The sequence below is a fragment of the Corylus avellana genome, chromosome 6, assembly GCF_965113065.1.
Source record: "Corylus avellana chromosome 6, dhCorAvel1.hap1.2, whole genome shotgun sequence".
NCBI classification, from domain to species: Eukaryota; Viridiplantae; Streptophyta; class Magnoliopsida; order Fagales; family Betulaceae; genus Corylus; species Corylus avellana.
This window is the reverse complement of record NC_142495.1, coordinates 22,839,243-22,859,731: the sequence shown is the minus strand read 5'-3', so window position 1 is coordinate 22,859,731 and position 20,489 is coordinate 22,839,243. Positions and strand designations below refer to the sequence as shown.

Below are 20,489 nucleotides of genomic sequence, written 5' to 3'. Positions count from 1 at the left end.
ATTTTTTTTAGTTTTTTATTCATCCTAAAACAAATATATTGTGGGCTATGATTTATTGACAGTTTCATATTAATTAATATTCATTGTGGCTCTTAATTATGGACAACAATTAACTACAAACCGGTAAAGATAATTGAAAGGTTGAGGAAACACATCTTAATGTTTAGTTTGTCCATTTTTTAAATGGATGAATTTAATCATATTACCATTTTCTCTCAAGTGTGTGTTTAAACTCTCATTCCTCTCCTTCCTCCCCACTAGTACCCCCTCCCTTTTTTTCTTTTGATATGTCTACACAAAGAGAAGGAAAGGTGGAAAGGAATTCGAACTAGTGACTTATATTTCATAAGACATGGTCCTGAGCAGGGGCGGAACTAGGATTTGAAGTATGGGGGGACAGATTTTTTTTTTTTTTTTTTTTTTGGGGTTGAGGAAATGGACGGACTTGTACAAATACAAAAGCATATAGATACACATAATCTCTTTATATGTATGTTTGTATAAAATAAAAGCATAGAAGTGTTACATCTAATCTCATGGCATCACAAATACATAATTAAAAAAAAAAAAAAAAAAAACTAGCAAAATAGCGTAGAATAAAAATAATAATAATAATAATAATAATAATAAAAATAAAAAATAAAAAACAACAACAACTAGCAAAATAAATTAAACACGATTTATTGGGTCTAAGAAAAAAAGTACCTTTGAGCATTAACTATTTTTCGTAACAATCCCCACAAGCCCCAAATAACAAGAAGAGAAATACTAAAAGTCAAGTCAAACAATGGTGCAGTTATAAATTATTAAACCATTTAATTTGTGATGTCAAAACAAATATTATAAACCTAAATGATGTTAAAATAACTATTCAAAAAACTGATTGTTGGTTTTTTTTTTTTTTTTTTTTTTGATTGTTGGTTAGAAGCTACTCAAAGATCTCAAACCATTTAACTTTTTTCATTCACATATTCAATCAAAGTCCTAAATCCAATTGAGTTTTTAATTAGAAGCGAACAAGAATATAGAGGGAAACTAAATGAATTGGGTATTTTAGGTTTTTTATATTGAAGGAGGGGGCAAAGTTTTTTTAAAAATAAAATAAAAAAAGAAATAAAGGGAAAACAAATATTATTTCTTTGGGGGGAGCAAAACTATAAAAAAAAATAATTAAAATGGACACATATATTATTTTGGGGGAGCAAAACTAAGAAAAAAAAATTTTAAAAGGGATACAAATATTATTTTGGGGGGACAAAATATCATTTTTTAGGGACAAATTTATAAAATGGGTAGATTTTTAAGGCAATTTAAGAAAATTTGGAAAGATTTTGGGGGGACATTCGTCCCCCGAACACAAGCTGTAGGTCCGCCCCTGGTCCTGAGCCAATTGACCTCCGCTTTAATGAGTAAGGTCCAACACGTGAAATATTTAACTAAAATGATAAATGAATGACAAAGAAAATGTTTAAATTTAAGACTTTTGCTCTGATACCATATTTTAAAAGCTTAAGCTTATAAGAATTGATGAATTTAATTATTTAATTTATATTCTAACATCATCAACATGCATAAAGTACGATGGTGGCGGCATTTTCATGGTGCTAGCTTTTTTTCTTTTTTTTCTTTTTTTTTTTTAAATTTTTTAATCTCATGGTGCTAGCTTGACATTGCTAAAGAACCATCCATCTTGTGCAGAGATAAAAGGATGTTGCCTTTGCAGGTTTATCCTCTCCATAACCTGAGAGCCCTTGAGCTCCTTGGATATAGAAGGTTTTTTTTTTTTTTTTTTTTTTTTTTTTAATTAAAAAGGGTTGAGGGAGTGACTAATCTGTAGCTACTCTACCAGGACGTTACCATGGTAGCATTTACCTATTGAGAATTGCTAAGAAATGGCGGAAACCGCAGATGCTCCCTCGAAACCAATTGAATCATTGTGTGACCCAATCCCATCAAGATATTAGTAAATTCTCAAAAGGGTTAATACTAATCAAACTTATGTATGTGGTTTTGTAAGCTTAAATTTTTCATATCAAACATAGCCCAATCAAGTACCATGATGTAATATCTTCCATAATTGATTTGATGCAACAATTTCTTTGTTCTTGACACCCTTTAATTTTTCGGAATTAGTCACTTCAACCCGGTTCTGATAAAGAAAATGTATAATTTATGAAGAATGCTAGGTTTACAAACAAATTGTATAACATAATGTGGCACAACATGGTTGGAAAATAGATAAATTCAACTTTTGAGAAACCCCATCATATTGTGACACATCATGTTGTAAAAGTTTTTTTTTTTAAAAAAAATTGTTTATAAGCTTAGTAAAGTTTATAATTTATAACAAAGAGAAATGATAGCGGATATAGCCCAATCAGGTACCATGATGTAATATCTTCCATAATTGATTGGATGCTAATGATTATGTGGTATCCATTAAAATATCCATACAGATTTCTAGTTGTGCATCAAGATAGATTCGGTATATATTTTAACATCTTCTAAGATAATCTCCATGGTGCTATTTAACTATTACATTATTTCATCATTACCCTAAGACCCTTCAATCAATCAATAATAAGTTGATGGCCATTCCTTTTCCATTATAGAATGAACCACTACAGCTTAGAATCCTTGATTAACAGATTTATATATTACTTTATCTCTTTGAAGCTTTCATGTTTTAATTGTGTATTTGGTTGATTATTTCCAAAAAAACAAATATATTCTGAGCTATGATTTATTGACGGTTTCATATTAATTAATCTCACTGTGGCTCTTAATTATGGACAAAAATTAACTACAAACTGGTAATGAAAATTGAAAGGTTGAGGAAACACATTTTAATGTGTAGTTTGTCCATTTTTTACCTTTCATATGTTAAATTACTACTTACCTTAGAAGTTGGAGTTTATAAAAATGGATGAATTTAATCATATTACCATTTTCTCTCACACGTGGGTTTAAACTCTCATTTCCCACCTCTTTTTTTTTTTTTTTTTTTGACACGTCTACAAAATGAGAGGGAAAGGGGGAAGGGGATTCGATCTAGTGACCTACGGTTCATGAGGCGTGGTCCCTAACCAATTGACTTTCGCTTAAACTCCTCTTTAATGAGTAAGGTCTAATACGTAAAATATTTAACTAAAATAATAAATGAATGACAAAGAAAATGTTCAAATCCAAGACATTTGCTCTGATACCGTATTAAGTCATGCACTAGTTATCCTAAAAATTTAAGCTTATAAGAATTGATAAATTTAATTATTTAATTTATATTCTAACATCATCAACATGCACAAAGTATGACACTATAACAATGGTGGTGGCATATGCCTCCGCCATGGATTGACATGAATTATCGATCATCTAATGGCTGTGAGAGAAAGATCCAAATGTTAGTTTTTCATGGTGCTAGCTTCTTCTTCTTCTTCTTCTTTTAATCTCATGGTGCTAGCTTGACATTGCTAAAGAACTATCCATCTTGTGCCCTCTCCATAACCTCAGAGCCCTTGAGCTCATTGGATATAAATTTTTTTTTTTTTTTAATTAAAAGGGTTGGAGGGAGTGACTAATTGTAGCTACTCTATCAGGACGTTACCATGGTAGCACTTATCGGTTGAGAATTGCTAAGAATGGGCCTAGACGGTGGAAACCACAGGTGTTCCCTCGAGACCAATTGAGTCATTGCCTGACCCTACCCCATTAGGATATCAGTGAATTCTCTATGCAGCTAATACTAATCAGGCTTATGTATATGGTTTTGTAAGCTTACATTTTCATATCAAACATAGCCCAATCAGGTACCATGATGTAATTCCATAATTGATTTGATGCAACAATTTCTTTGTTCTTGACACCCCTTAATTTTTCGGAATTAGTCACTTCAACCCAATTCCGATAAAGAAAATGTATAATTTATGAAGAATCCTAGGCTTACAAACAAATTTTATAACATAATGTGGCACAACATGATTGAAAAATAGATAAATTCAATTTTTGAGAAACCCAATCATATTGTGCCACATCATGTTGTAAAAGTTTTTTTAAAAAAATTTGTTTGTAAGCTTAGTAAAGTTTATAATTTATAACAAAGAAAAATGATAGCGGATATAGCCCAATCAGGTACCCTGATGTAATATCTTCCATAGTTGATTGGATGCTAATGATTATGTGATATCCATTAAAATATCCCTACAGATTTCTAGTTGTGCATCAAGATAGATTCGGTATATATTTTAACATCTTTTAAGATAATCTCCATGGTGCTATTTAACTATTACATTATATCATCATTACTCTAAGACCCTTCAATCAATCAATAATAAGTTGATGGCCATTCCTTTTCTATTATAGAATGAACCACTAGTGCTTAGAATCCTTGATTAACAAATTTATATATTACTTTATCTCTTTGAAGCTTTCATATTAACTAATATCATTGCGGCTCTTAATTATGGACAAAAATTAACTACAAACTGGTAATGAAAATTGAAAGGTTGAGGAAACACATTTTAATGTGTAGTTTGTCCATTTTTTACCTTTCATATGTTAAATTACCACTTACCTTAGAAGTTGGAGTTTATAAAAAGGGATGAATTTAATCTTATTACCATTTTCTCTCATATGTGGGTTTAAACTCTCATTTCCCACCTTTTTTTTTTTTTTTTTTTTTTTTTGACATGTCTACACAATGAGAGGGAAAGGGGGAAGGGGATTCGATCTAGTGACCTACGCTTCATAAGGCGTGGTCCCCAGCCAATTAACCTCCGCTTAAACTCCTCTTTAATGAGTGCGGTCTAACACGTAAAATATTTAACTAAAATGATAAATGAATGACAAAGAAAAGGTTCAAATCTAAGACCTTTGCTCTGATATCGCATTAAGTCATGCATCAATTATCCTAAAAGTTTAAGCTTATAAGAATTGATAAATTTAATTATTTAATTTATATTCTAACATCATCAACATGCACAATGTATGACACTATAACGATGGTGGCAGCATATGCCTCCGCCATGGATTGACATGAATTATAGATCATCTAATGGCTGTGAGAGAAAGATCCAAATGTTAGTTTTTCATGGTGCTAGCTTCTTCTTCTTTTAATCTCATGGTGCTAGCTTGACATTGCTAAAGAACCATCCATCTTGTGCCCTCTCCATAACCTGAGAGCCCTTGAGCTCACTGGATATAAAAGTTGTTTTTTTTTTTTTCAATTAAAAGGGTTGGAGGGAGTGACTAATTGTAGCTACTCTACCAGAACGTTACCATGGTAGCACTTATCGGTTGAGAATTGCTAAGAATGGGCCTAGACGGTGGAAACCGCAGGTGTTCCCTCGAGACCAATTGAATCATTGCCTGACCCAGCCCCATCAGGATATCAGTGAAATCTCTATGCGGCTAATACTAATCAGGCTTATGTATATGGTTTTGTAAGCTTAAATTTTTCATGTCGGACATAGCCCAATCAGGTACCATGATGTAATATCTTCCATAATTGATTTGATGCAACAATTTCTTTGTTCTTGACACCCCTTAATTTCCCGGAATTAGTCACTTCAACTCAATTCCCATGAAGAAAATGTATAATTTATGAAGAATGTTAGGCATACAAACAAATTTTACAACATAATGTGGCACAACATGATTGGAAAATAGATAAATTCAACTTTTGAGAAAGCCAATCATATTGTGCCACATCATGTTGTAAAAGTTCTTTTAAAAAAAATTTATTTGTAAGCCTAATAAAGTTTATAATTTATAATAAAGAGAAATGATAGCGGATATAGCCCAATCAGGTACCCTGATGTAATATCTTCCATAATTTATTGGATGCTAATGATTATGTTGTATCCATTAAAATATCCATACAGATTTCTAGTTGTGCATCAAGATAGATTCGGTATATATTTGAACATCTTCTGGGATTATCACCATGGTGCTATTTAACTATTACATTATATCATCATTACTCTAAGACCCTTAAATCAATCAATAATAAGTAGATGGGCATTCCTTTTCCATATAGAATGAACCAGTAGTTCTTAGAATCCTTGATTAACAGATTTATTTATTACTTTTATCTCTTTGAAGCTTTCATGTTTTAATTGTGTATCTGGTTGATTATTTCCATGCATTACTTATAATACATGCATCTATTACTGTTCTGTTTTTGCCTATTTTAATAAAAGGGTCATCATATGTAGAACAGAGTAGTCCATTCTCCTTTTCCTCTGTTTTCTCTGCAGAATTAATGGTTGAAGTATGAAAGCAAGAAGGCTTTAGAAAGGATTCTGAGACAGTCAACCACTAAAATGGTGGTGGGCATGTTGAACATAGTGGAGTCTGAATATATGATCACCCACTTAATTAGATCCAATGCACTTCTGCTTTTTGCCGCCTACTTCTGATGTGGAGATATTTTGTGCTCTTTTCTCTATTTTCTCACAATCTTTATGTCCGATCTTAAAAAGAGCAATACTCCCTGTTCTTAGTGGTTGATAGGCTGAGACAGGGCATTGGTGAAAAGCTCCAACTTGTATCATGCCAAAAACTGTGTTCTTCAGTACATTTACTTTGTTTTTATATCAATAGTCAAACTTTTAAAAAGGCAAAATATCGAATTGAATTGTTGCCTAAAGGCAAAAACCTTCCGAAATCGTTTGATTGTAGGAAACTCGCTCGAGCCATCATGGAGCGGTCTTTCCTAGTAGGCCACCACTCGAGCGCGTGTCAAGCACTTGATGGATCGAGCGGAGTCCTCAGGGCGACTCGAGCACTTGATCGAGCGTCTCTCTCTCTCTCTCTATCAAGTGTACTAGTTTGAACCCAATTGAGATCAACTTCATGGAAAAAGGTTGATCCACTTAATTTGGGGAGCGAATGGATGATCTTCATTTCCAGGGAAAGCATAATTGCTTGAATGAACGCAGAATAGATAAACTTGATGGAAAGAGTTGTTGATTGTAGAGATCAATCGCTGGGGAATTGCCAAGGGGTTTTTTGGTTAATCTGGACCGTTGGATGAGTCCAACAGTCTAAAGCTTATCACATGTCCCACGTAAAAGAAAATAATAAAATATTATTTATATTTTAAAAAATAATTATAAATTATAAATTTAATTTAATAATATGAAGTGGCTGGCCACCCCATTTCCACCATAGGGGGTGGCTGGCCACCCCAGCGCAGCCCGCCACCCCCAACTTTGGCCCTAGGGATGGTTCGGCCATTCCCTATGGCTAAACCCAAAAAAATTTTTGAGTTTCGCCCTTGGCACTAGGGGGTGGCCGAACCACCCCTGGGGCCATGGGGGTGGCTGGCCACCCCATATAGTGGAAATGGGATGGCCAATCACCCCATATTATTAAATTAAATTTTTAATTATTTTATATTTATTTTTTAAAATATAAATAATATTTTATTATTTTCTTTTATGTGGAACACATGGCGAGCTTTAGACCGTTGGATGGAATCCAACAATCCAAATTAACAAAAAAAATCCTTTGGCAATTTCCCAGCTATTACCGAGAATCTTAATCCTAAGTGTAGTCATGTCAGTGCAATTACTATTGGCCTTTGACATAATCTTATTGTGAGGATGATGCTGTAAGATCCTTTGCTGTAAAACAATTAATTGTTGTTTTTAGTCATATTACAAACTCTCACATGATTTGACAGATTTGTTATTATTGTTAATCATCCCATCATCATCTAGCTTTAAGGCTTAAATTTGTTTATTATTTTTATGAAATTTATAGATAAATTTTTTGATTGAGAAATAAGAAAGAGTTTAATGCATTTTAATTTGTAATCTCTTTAATGCCGTATTGCAAAGATCGTAATAATCCACAACCAACCAATTATCGTTTACATTTGTTTTTCTGGATTTTTTTTTTTTTTTTTTTTTTTTTTGTAGTTTTATTTTTGGTGCCTGATTCATGCAGGAAGGTGGATCATATCATATGTAAGCTTTTTCTAGCAAAGTTAGATTATCTCGAGCTAGAATTCAATTTATTTTTGGTCCTCTTAGTTAAGAGTATGTGTTAATTTGTCTGGTTGGTAAATGGGGAAAAACAGTCTCAAGTAGGACAGCATTTACACCAAAAGAACACAACTAGGAGCAGTCTCCAAGGAGTAGCTCAATCGGTTGGAACCACGCCTTATGAAACAGTGGTTACTAATTCGAATCTTCTTCTCGCTCTCCTTGTGTGAACATGTCAAAAAAAAAAAAAAAAAAAATACCCGAGCAACATGACTACCTTTTCAATATTGTTGTGTTAAATTAACACTTATTCCAAAAACTTAAGTTTATAGAAAAGAATAAATTTAACCAATACTTTAACATAAAGAACTCCAAAGAGTTGACTCAAGTGGTGAAGGCTTTAAACTTGATGGTATTCCCATTACGTTTAAAGTTCAAATTCCTTAAGTGCAAATAATTTTTTAAGGCCATACCTACCATAAACCCGAGTCTTACTCGATCTTTCAAGAGTGGATACATGAAATGACCTTACCTCTTGCAAGTTTCCCATCATTTAAAAAATAAAAAATAAAAATTTAAAAATTTTTTAAAAAAGGAGGAGCCACCATGATGCATGCAAAAGACTAGTCACCTCTAATATTTTCTACCATCAAATTAATATTATGAAGTTTTACTAGACAAGTTGAATTGTACCAAATATTTTTTTATAAACATCAAGGTGGTGTTTGGCAAACAACACTAAACACCACCGCACTGTTTACGTGTAATAAAATAAATAAATAAATAATGATTGGTATGAAAAAAATGAAAAAGTGGTATTGAAAAGTGAAAAATTTTATTTTATAGCGATTTTTTTTATTTGAATAATAATAAAAAAATAAATGATGGGATATAAAAAGTAAATAATTTGATATAAAAGTAAGAATATTTATTTTTTTTTTAAAAAAAAAAATGAAATGAATAGTGGTGGTGAAATGTGGGAGAATGTGTGGGGACGGTGGGGGTTTAACAAACAAGCCCCAAGTGCCTTGTAATTATGAGTAATAAGGACCACCATATATATATATATATATATGGCTCTCCGTAATAATTATGGATGCGAAACTTAAAACAGAAATATTCATTACTTTTGCTCTTGGATTAAGGCTAGCTTAATTAGCTATGCCTACTTGAACCAGAAAAGGAGAAAGTGCTTTGCTGATAAGACATACAGTTTTCCAGTAGCCATCAATCGTGACATCGGATCCTGCAGATTTCTAAGCTAAAAGAGATTACCATAATCAAAGCTTGGAATTTAAGACAGTTTCCAACCATTCGATCTCCCTATATATATATACCTTTTGAGTGAATTAATGGCGATCGAATGAGGTCGTGGGCTCAAGGCGCGGCTTTGGCACTTAAATATTATTACGCACAATGCTACGTAATAATTAACATGCATATTATTATACTTGAATATCGTGATTTTTTTTTAGCCTATACTCTCATAATTATATATGCCAATTATCACAAATTCTTTGTTTTTCAATTTAATTTGATAGTTATAATTAATTATATCCTGTCAGCCTTGCACCACCTCCTTGCGACATGGTCACATATGCATGCACCTTAGTTGCGACCTAGCTAGTATGCGCTCAACAGATCAGGTTCATGTAGCAAATTAAGGATATATAGGTTGAATATCACCTGTTTAAATGTTTTCAACTGAAAAAAAAAAAGGTTTAAAAATGTTGGCATATGGCTCATACAGAAAATTAACAAATATTTCTTATATTTTCATTCAATCATATTAACCTATAAATATAAAATTTTATTCACAACATAAAAATATTAATATAAAACAACTAAAATAATCAACCTAGAAATTATGTACATATTGACTAGCAATAATCAATATATTTTCATATAACAATATATATGACGCGTTGTACGTGAGGAAGAGAGGAAGACGACAAAGAGAAGTTACAAAGGAAAAGAGTAGGTAAGAAGGCCCTCGAGGGTGTGATTGAGATCTAGTACAACTGTCTGTCCATATTGTTTGCAATTAGGGTTGACAATTGTGAGACAGTCCTGGTAGGGCCCACTTTCTCGAGCAGGTATTTGGGCTGTTCGAAACCTATTTAGGTAGGTAGGCTCCATAAAGAGCCTTCTCACAATTGTGGTGGATGTGAGAAGTGCTGAAAATTAGTGTTTTTTATTTTTTTTTATTTTTTATAATCAAGGTATTCGGGGCTTCAGTCTGACTAGATCCTCGGGACATTGTACAAAGCGTCCCCTTCACACGATGGCGGAAAATAGTTTACACAAATAATAAATATAAACAATTTAATGCTTTGTACGTAAATTGTTTGTTAATTTATTCGTCTTCCTAAGGTGGGTACGTTGAGCCTTTAATTATATGATTAGAGTGCATAAAACTAATAAAAAGATTAGAGTGCGCCTTTTGCAAATATCTCCCAAATATTCAAAGTTTCTCACTTTAGTGTATCAAACTTTGATTTCCTTCTATTTTTCCCCTTCTGTTACATATTGCAGTTAAATTAAACGGTGGAATGAGTAATTTCAGTAAGGGTATTTTAGTAATTTAACACATTTTTGTTATGATTTAACTGAAAATCCTAACGAAAAGGGGAAAGTGAAAGGAAATCAAAGTTCGATACACCAAAATGAGAGATTTTGAACATTGGAGGGTGTTTACAAGAGACGCGTAACTTCATGAGATAAGTGAAATCACCCCTAAAAAGAAATATACTCCGACCACCGCTGGCGATGGCGATTAGAAGCACAACAAAACTTCTTTTTCAATGTCTTTCATGGCTACATATATGTTTACTTTGTCTATATGCTAATTAAACTGAAAAAAAAAAAAAAAAAAAAAAAAAAAAACAGGCTGTTGTGGTTAAACTACTCTATACACGATGTATTTTTCCTAGTTTACTTCAGCTATGCTTTCTAAGTCCGGCTTCCACTGTCTACAGTTATCACCACCTGTGAAATCATCCGCCGCCCCGTCTATGCCGCTCTTACTCTGCAGCTGAGCAACCATTTCATCGACGGAAACCACTCCCTTCTGCAGCATCGCCGCCAGTTCTTTCTTCGTAATCACCACTTTAATCCTCACCACCCCTTTTTCCTCCACCACATCTTCCCGCTCTGGACTTGCAAATCTAACCTTTTTCTTTTTGACAACTTTTGCCGACGGCGGCGGAAGAGGCACTAGATAGTATACATGATTATACAGCAGCTTGGTCTCCGGCTTGAGATGCCGGACGACGGGGAGGGTGGCAGATATTGCATGGCCGGGAAACTCCGACAACACCTGCTGGGCTTTCATTGGTGCTTTGTATGCAACAACTTTCCCATCTGCTTTCATGATCTTGATAATTTTCTGTTGCAGAGCTAAGCCATTCCCCATGGTTTTCTTTCTTTTCTTTTTTCTTTTTTTATGGAGCAAAATCTTATGTGTTTGATAGTGGTTTTTGTGAGTGGAGAGATTTAGGAGTAAAATGAGTTATATTTAAAGGAAATGGGTGGAGAAAATACCCTCATCATATATCAGATATTACGGAAGATGACCTTGTATCTCTCATGGACCCCATTGTGTTGATTTTGGTTGCCCCTGCTCATGACTTCCTAATTGCAGTAATCATGGCGTTTCTGAAACTTGGCGTTGACTCGGGCTGAGTTGGACGACCCATAACCGAGTGGGGAGTGTTGGAATTTAACATGTAAAAAAGTAAGAAGAGAAACCCACGGCTGCACAACGTTAATATGATTAGCGCTTGCTTTCATTATATAGTTATGGCACGTTTGGTACACACAATATCTATTATATTAACAAAATATAATAATAATAACTTTTAAATTGAGGAATATGAAATGAAATAGACTTAAAATGGTTATTCTCATGGAACAAGAAACTTATAATGGAAATGGCTATTTCAAGTCTATCCTTAATTATCGTATATTCTAATAAGAAAGGCTATTATATTCCACTTTTATCTATTTATAATAATTTTTTTTTTTTTTTTTTTTTTGTAATGAAATAGTTATTATTTAGTGTATCAAATATAACCGTAGAGTTTCTTTTTTTACTGCCATCTCTTAGTAAAAGCTTAACGATATTACCTCACAGACTCTAGCTTATTCACAAATCTTTGACTGCTAGATCGACTTTGATATTCAAAAAAGATCTGGAAATTAATTAAGTAAAATTACTTGTCAATTATAAGAGTACGAAGAACAATATGAGAAACACGAGCAAAAAATGCTTTATATATATCCCGACAAAAACATTTGCCAAACAAAAACTCGTTGCCCATGTGGACTCATATTCTAGTGTTACAAGGCAACGAGAGAGTCAAATCAAGAATGTGTGACCACCCCAAGTGGATTCCCACCGGAACCCTTTTTTTCTTTTTACTGCGAAAGATGAGCCATAAGCTCCGGTGGTTGACCACTTTGCACCGTCGATTGGCCTTTATAATATGATTGATTCACGCGCGGCTACATCCATCTGATGCAACAGTGACATCTGCGCTACTCTTTTTAGCGGTAACACTTCAACGTGCCTATTTCTTGAGGTCGGCTATAACCGGCATTGGACCATGCAACACTTTTTCTTCTTTGGATTTCAAATCAAATCATTCATCTTTCAATATATTGGTAGAAATTTATGTAAAACACATAACAGGAGTGGACAAAAAATAAGATATATGAGATTTTGGGCGGTCCAGCCTTAAGGCAGCCTACTGTACGTGCGTTACTGATAGAGACGTTAGAGTTACATCTTCTTTGTATTGAATTGTATGATCAATATAATTAGGTTAACATTCTCTATTGGATAGAGTAAATCAAGGATATAACATGAAAATTAGTTTAATTAACAACATCAAAATTACTCTTACAATATTGATCTTTAATTTATTGGAAAGAAAGAGAGATATATAAACTATGTACGTACGTGATCATCGTGTGATCAACTCAATCTTTACTGGAAATAAAATACCAGTTAAACTGCCAAACAAAACTATATATATATATATATATATATATAAACTATTATGGGTAGGGTCCGGAGCCAAAAAAATGTCACTACTAGGGGCCAATTAGCTAAAAAACATTTATAACTTTCTTTTTTTTTTTTTTACCTTAAAATTTCTTTGTTCTTAGGAATTGAGGTGGGGGCATGGCCTATACCAGTCCCCGCTCCCTTCATCTGTGGTTGTAAGGCTTACTAGCCCTTTGATTAGCTCTTGTTATAAATAAATAAATAAATAAAAGAAGAAGAAGTGGTAAGGAGCCAAATGTTCGTACTAGCCCATTGATTAGTCTTTATTAAAAGAAGAAAAAACAAAACAAAACAAATGTTAGTTAGCACTGTCACATTAGCATTGTGGGATAAAAATGTACGTACGTGGTATATAACAATTTTTTTTTTAAAAAAAAAAAATCCACTAACTATTAAACCTTACATTAACTTTATAAGATATTTGTGAGATGTTTGAATAATAGCACGAAAATTACGTGATTTATCTGCCCGTTCAAACTATTTAGTGCAAAAATGTAAAGCAAATAAAATTTAAAAAAAAAAAATTAAACAGAAACAGTTAAAAAAAAAAATTGTGATAATTAATTAAGATACTCGAAGGTCAAAATATGATTAATGTTAGCAAATGATAAAGAGGCATTTAGCATATATATATATATATATATAGAGGAGGCCCAAGGTGAAAGAAAAAAGAGTGTCGTTTTCTATTTGCCATGGAAATTATAGTGGATGGACACCCATTTCCAGCCTCCCCACTAGTTAAAACAATTACCCAAGAAAGAGAGTACGTTGTTATCTCAGGCATGCGTGTTGACAACATCACCCACCACCACTACGCCTCTAACCCCATCCTTTTGGTGAACTCTCCATACTCCATAATTCTTTCTTTTTCATCACTGATCTAACCAACATTTCTCCTCCCTTTTTTCCTCCAACTTGGCCACACTCCCTTTCCAATTTACAACTCTGCCATCAGACCCTTTCCACCATTAAATATTGTTGAGAAATGTTACGGTTTTCTCTTATGCTTCTCCTGATGTTCTCTTGATCCTACGTGAAAATTGTTTTCTAAAATGTATTTTTTAGAAAGTAAGAATAATGAGTAACAGGCACTCATTATTCGACCCGTGCAAAGTATATCCACTCCGGTTGGTTAAATCTCAAATCCGTGCAAAGTATCATCTCTATATGAATTGAATACGACTCCAATTTCAATTTCACTAGCCAGCGTGAATTTTGGTGGGCATATCCAACTTATTAATTGGTGCTGGAAAAACCAACGTTGAGTGATCACCAAAGCTGGACCACCACATTCCGTGGAGAATTACATAAAGCCGAGTACTAAAAGTCAAAGTAGGTAATGGCATGGACGCTACAGCCTTATTGGACTAGTTGCTCTTGAATTCTCCAGTCTTGCCTCTTCCATCGTTAAGATACATATAATTAAGTCACTCACAAAAATATATAAAATTAAGTCATATTTCTTAAACATATTTTATAATAGGAAGAAATACATTCTGTTTCATGCCGATATTTCCTCACAAGTTTATTAATTAGTCCTCCAAAGGGGTAGCTCAAACGATCGAAGATCACGCTTCAAAAAGTAGAGGTTACTAATTCAAAACTCTATGCCTCATTTTCCTTCCTTTTTGCAAACATGTCCAAAAAAAAAAATTAATTGCTGTGTGCATCTCGTTATTATTTAAGATTGTTGTTAAGAGTATTATAATGTTTTTTTACAAACTGATGTGACAGTTCATAATTTAAAATGAGTTAACAAAAAATTTGACTTGTCAATATAATTAATTAGTAGTTGACTTATCAAATATACACTCTTATTTAATTATTTTACTAAATATAAGTTATTATATTACATGAGTTGGTAAAAATACTATAAAATACTCCAAGCATTTTTCATTATTTAATATATGCATAATATCTTAACATTATATATTTTGTGCTATTAATTGGTGTTTTTATCCTTGTTTCTTGCTTTTTGACTTTCTTTTATAAAAAATTAAATAAATAAATTTTTTTAAAAAAAAAAAAAAAAAAAAGAAAAAAAAAGAAAAGTAAAACTAAAAGTCTGCATGCAAACACGCCTATTTAATTATTAGAACTCTGGATGTTGAAACTTTCTTTGGCGCAGAAAATTCTCAAGAACGAATTTGAGAACTAAGACCTATGATAAGATCAAGAGGTCGGTGGATTGGAGAATGATTTCTAGTAAGAATTTTTCAGAACAATATTAAAATTAAGGGTACGTTTGGCGCGCGAAATTGATATTTTATTAAGAAAAATGAATAATTTTTATTAAGAATGAAAGAAGATGGGATGGAATATACTTGAAACGTACCCTACGCGTCAGACTCCACAATCCTATGTAACTGTTATTGATGCACACATTTCTTTAAAAAATAAAACTTAAGATCTTTGGTTATGAATCATTGATTGAGATGCCTTGAAATTAATTAGGTTGTCCAAATTTCATGAAATTCGGACAATTCAAGAGAGAGGGATTGTGCACCCGCTGTGGGGTCCACATCCCCACAATCTCATGTAATTGTAATGATGCGAACATTTCTTTGAAAATGAAACTTAAGAACATTTTTTGTTGTGAATCATGGATTAGGATCTCTTAAAATTAGGCTATCCAAATTTCTCCACAACCCCATGAAATTGTAGTGATGCAAACATTTCTTTAAAAAAAATAAAAGTTAATTAAGATCTATTGGTTGTGAATTGTGGATTGGGATCGATCGATCCCCTCAAATTAGGTTACTCGCGCGAATTTTTCTAAAATTTGAGTAGCCTAAGAGACAAAAGTTAAGGGTCCACTTGCCCTAGGTAAGTGGGCCCTATGAGATAGATTGGATCGTCGTAGACATCGACTGTGGAGCGTGGTAATATGTTACGATTTTAAGAGCCTGTTTGGGATTGCATTTAATAAATCTAGTTTTTAAGTCAAAAAGCGTTTTTGGGCAAAAGCTTCATTTTTAAGCTTTTGCCAAAAATGTGTTTTGGCCATTTTTAGGCTTTTTAGATATTTAAAAGCGCTTTTAATTTTTTTTTACCAAACGAGTATTTTTTTTTCTTCAAACAAACTTTTTAAGTGTTAAAAGTACTTTTAGGCCCCTCAAACGCAATCTTAAACAGACTCTAAGTGTCTCATATGACTTAAATACAATCTTAATCATGTACGTGTATATAAGTTGTTGGACACTCTCCCCTTACAAACCTTTTTTTTTTCTATCTAAAATTTGAATCATTAAGTTATATTTGTGTATGAAAGGAGACCGTACATTTTTTTATACTCAGCTTACCATTGAAGAATATCTTGTAATAACTGCATAGAAAATTATTCATTTTCTAAGTGGTACAGCCATACAATTAAGCAATCCTAGAACTGGCCAGTGATTATTTATAGGGAAAAGGAATTAAAGGTTAAAAAAAATACTTGCTATCGATTGTTTGCCATATGTAATACTTAGATGATTTTCCTTAATAAAATAGAAATATATATATATATATATATATATATATATATATATATATATATATATTTTGCAGGAATAGCACTCTTTTTTTTTAATTTTTTTTCATTTTCATCTTGGTTTATAATTTATATATGGTTCTGATGAGGATTGAGATGGTTGGTGCATGTAATCAATTATGTCAGCATGATGGATTCACCTCTCTCTCTCTATATATATATTTATATTAAAAAATCAACAGAAAACAAAAGAAAGAAAAACGACACCATTCCTTTTGGGCCTATAAAGAGATTAATATCACTGTTGTTATTATTATTTATTTTTATTTTTTTCATTTTCATCTTGGTTTATGGTTCTGATAAGGATAGTAAGATGGTGTAATCAATTATGTCAGCCTGATGAATCCATACATATTAAAAAACAAAAACAAACAGAAAACAAAACAAAACAAAACAAAGAAAAACGACGTGCCACTTTCTTTTTGGCCTACAAAGAGACCCACACTAAGTTGATAATTAATTAAGTTCAAGTGCATAGCTTTCCACAATTCCATGCATATATTTGTAAAGTGGCATGTCCAGGTCCTTGAAAAATCTCACTTAGATTTGTTCCTTTTTGTTTGCACCACTCATGCATGCATGTTTTCTTCAAACCAAAGCATCAAAAATCTTTCAATCTTTCCTAATCCTACCTCAGCAACTTCAATATATAACTAGTATCGTCTCAAACAATTTGCTATTCGGATTATTAATTAGTAATTCAATCGGTTAGTAAGTGTTTAATCAAATCTCTAGTAATCTAAACAATAAAATTACTGAAAATCTATATTATCGGCACGACCTTTCTTCAAAGTTCAAATTGGGGTTTGGCCACGAACCATTAGTTCTATGATTTTTTTATTTTTTTATTTTTTTTGTCTTATTGGTGTACGTGTGGATCCAACCCTCTATTCTGGAAGAAGAAAGAATCTTTTATGTTTTCTGTAGTTGAGGTTGGACTATTTGTCTATGAAGAACTCAAAAAGGGAAAGGCAATTATGGTTTTAAAACTATTCCTTTCTCATTCTCTGATGCTGATTTGATTTTTCCTCCAACATTCCCTCGCTTTTTGTGCGTCTAGATTGCGTCAAGAGGGTATCCTGGTCGGCATATGTGGCCGACGAGACCGCGACACTTGCGTCCCACTGGTTGGACGGCACCGCCGAGTAGATTTCTCTTCATTCTCTTCTTCTCCTCCCTTGACTTGAGAGAGTAAAAGGGTCATTAAGAAATTATGATGCTTTTTTAACTTTAATCACGCGTTACATTCTCCATAAAGTGCCACGTGTATTGCAAAATTTATCTGTGTCTACCTCGGGACACGACTTGCGAGCAGTTTGACTAAGAAATGTAAATTTTCAAATGGACATAAATTTTCTCCAAACTAGTCCGGAAGAAATATCTTCTAACACATTTAAAATAGTGTCGAGTGTCAATAAACATTTAAAATGCACATTAAATTTAGTCTAAATTAGTAAACTGTTATTAATGACGTCAAGAATTTAATGTACCTTTTAAATGTTTACAGATATTTGACATTATTTTAAATGGGTTTGAGAATATTTTCTCTAGACCGATTTGGAGGAAGTTTCTATCCTTTTCAAATTATGTAATTTTGACCATTTTTAGGCATTGAAACGCTTGAAAAATGCCTCCTATAGTCCTATTAAAATGTAAAGAGGAAATTTATGTCCTATTAAAAATGCGGTATGTTACAATTGAAAATTTAGTATATTTTCAGAGTTTTCGCTCTCTATGTTGTAAAAAAGTTTTAGACCAAAAATTGTCTTTTGATTTTATGAATAAGAAACATCTCTATAAAAGGGAAAAATAAAGCCTTTTGAAAAGAAAATTCTTTTTAGTTACCTCAGTTAACACACCACATTTTTAATAGGTAGAATTTTTCAAGTATTTCGATACTTAAAAATATCATAAATTACGTAATTTGATAATCTATAATTTTAAAGAAATTGTAAAGGATCCTGATCCAAAATTGTTGGAGATCCTTATCACTCTTCTGGAACTTAGAAAGCAAAATATTCAAAGAAATAATATTTGGATAGTCAAATTCTCAAATAAGGGAAAAATGGGTTATAGGGGATCAAACAACAACCAAAAATGGGTAGGCACCCCAACAATAAAGCCCAAACGAAAAATGTAGTAAGGATACATGGAATAGTCCAAAATGACCTAATATAGGGAATGGTCCAAAATGACTAAATACAGGGAATGGTCCAAATGACCAAACAATTGGCAATTGTTTCATCCATAGCCTCAAAGAGACCATAAACAAGCTGGGTCTTTTCTTGAGCCACACAAGATGGTACTAAAATGCATAAAACCTCAGTGAAGAGACTTATGCGGTAAAGGCAACAATCACTGTTAAATGAATGTTACAGGGATGGCATTGCAGATAACCGAGATTGAGCCATTGAAGGACGACCACTAGCATCCAAAAACTCGCCCACAATATCAAATCACTTCAGTATAGGGAGATTGTAACCCACATAAAATATGAAATACAGCAAAACCAAATAGAAAGTACATAAAATATAGGAAAATAACGGAAAGACAACAATAGAAAAAACAACCACACTAAGCTGCTGGACCAGAGGAGGAGTGGCGGATGGAGGAGATCTGGTGGCACATGGTTGGCGAATCGAGGGTCAATTGGCAGAGATGGGAAGCTGGGGAGCCGCTAAGGACAGTGGATAGGCACCTTTGGCAGCAAGATAGACAAGGAAGAGTAGCATGTTTTCCACACTTGTTTCTTCTTCCTTAAATACCACAACGTAGCTCTAATACCACTATTGGATCTTGAAAATGGTGACGTACGTCTACAGTGAGGTAGTTGATCTCATGGGAGACACCCTCTTAAGGGAACATAAAGTGTATTAAACCAGTGACCATTGCATTTACAAATAACCCTTAAAATAATGCAGTGGTGTCTCTTTGTAATTGGTACGTGTAACTCTTAAAAGGGTGGTAATATTAAACCAGCGATCATTGCATTTACAAATAACCCTTAAAATAATACAGTGGTGTCTCTTTGTAATTAGTGTAACTCTTAAAAGAGTGGTATCTGTTTAACAGAAAACTCTTAAAAGGATAATGTTTGTTTACCATGATTAAACATATGATATGATCTCCCAAAATTTTTATTTTTTTAGTTTTATCTCCCCTCCTTAAATTTTAGTTCCTCCCCTGTAAGGATAGATACTAAATGGTATGATTACCCATCACTTTCCTTTGTAAATCTCAAACTTTTTACCAAATATTTGCCCAAGATAGTGTATTTTCAACACTGTCCAATTAGAAGTCTTATGGGTAAAAAAATAAATAAATAATCACGAGTCGTACAAGTAGCAAGTCTTGATAGTTTCAGGGAAGAAAATCCTCGCCTCATACGGTGTGAGTTTTGCACTCAAGAAATGGGGAAAAATATAAACTCACTCCCTATAGTTATACTGATTTGCAATAAGTTACTTGTGGTATAAAAATATTCTAAAAGCTCCATGTGGTATGCAAAAATAACAAATAAATCCCTACACCCAAATTCAATCTAATTTTTTGATAGAAATCATCAAATAACATACACATCTTATGGGTTACACATATCATAATCTGATTGGTGTTGATATGGCATTTGACAGTTTCCGTCAAAATATTAAATGGAGGTTGGGTGCAATGAACTATTTGTTATTTTTGCATACCACGCACTACCACATGAAACTTTCAAAACATTTTTACTACAGTGGACTTTATGGTAATAGAGTCTAACCACAAAGACTGATTTTCCCCTTTTTTTTCACACAAATTAAATGCGCAGAGTTGAATAGAGTACTTTATCTTGTTTTTTCATCATGGGCTCTTTTATGATCATGTCCAAAAAAATCATTTTTGTTTATGTCATCTTTGA

General features: G+C 32.9%; 1 protein-coding gene across 1 annotated transcript; it reads right to left on the bottom strand.

Annotated features, from left to right (window-relative positions):
• Positions 1 to 10,886: 10,886 nt before the first annotated feature.
• LOC132188792 (uncharacterized) lies at positions 10,887 to 11,451 on the bottom strand. Its single transcript, XM_059603329.2, has one exon. The coding sequence runs from the start codon at positions 11,401 to 11,403 to the stop codon at positions 10,918 to 10,920; it is 486 nt and encodes a 161-aa protein (XP_059459312.1). The 5' UTR covers positions 11,404 to 11,451; the 3' UTR covers positions 10,887 to 10,917.
• Between the last annotated feature and the right edge of the window lie 9,038 nt (positions 11,452 to 20,489).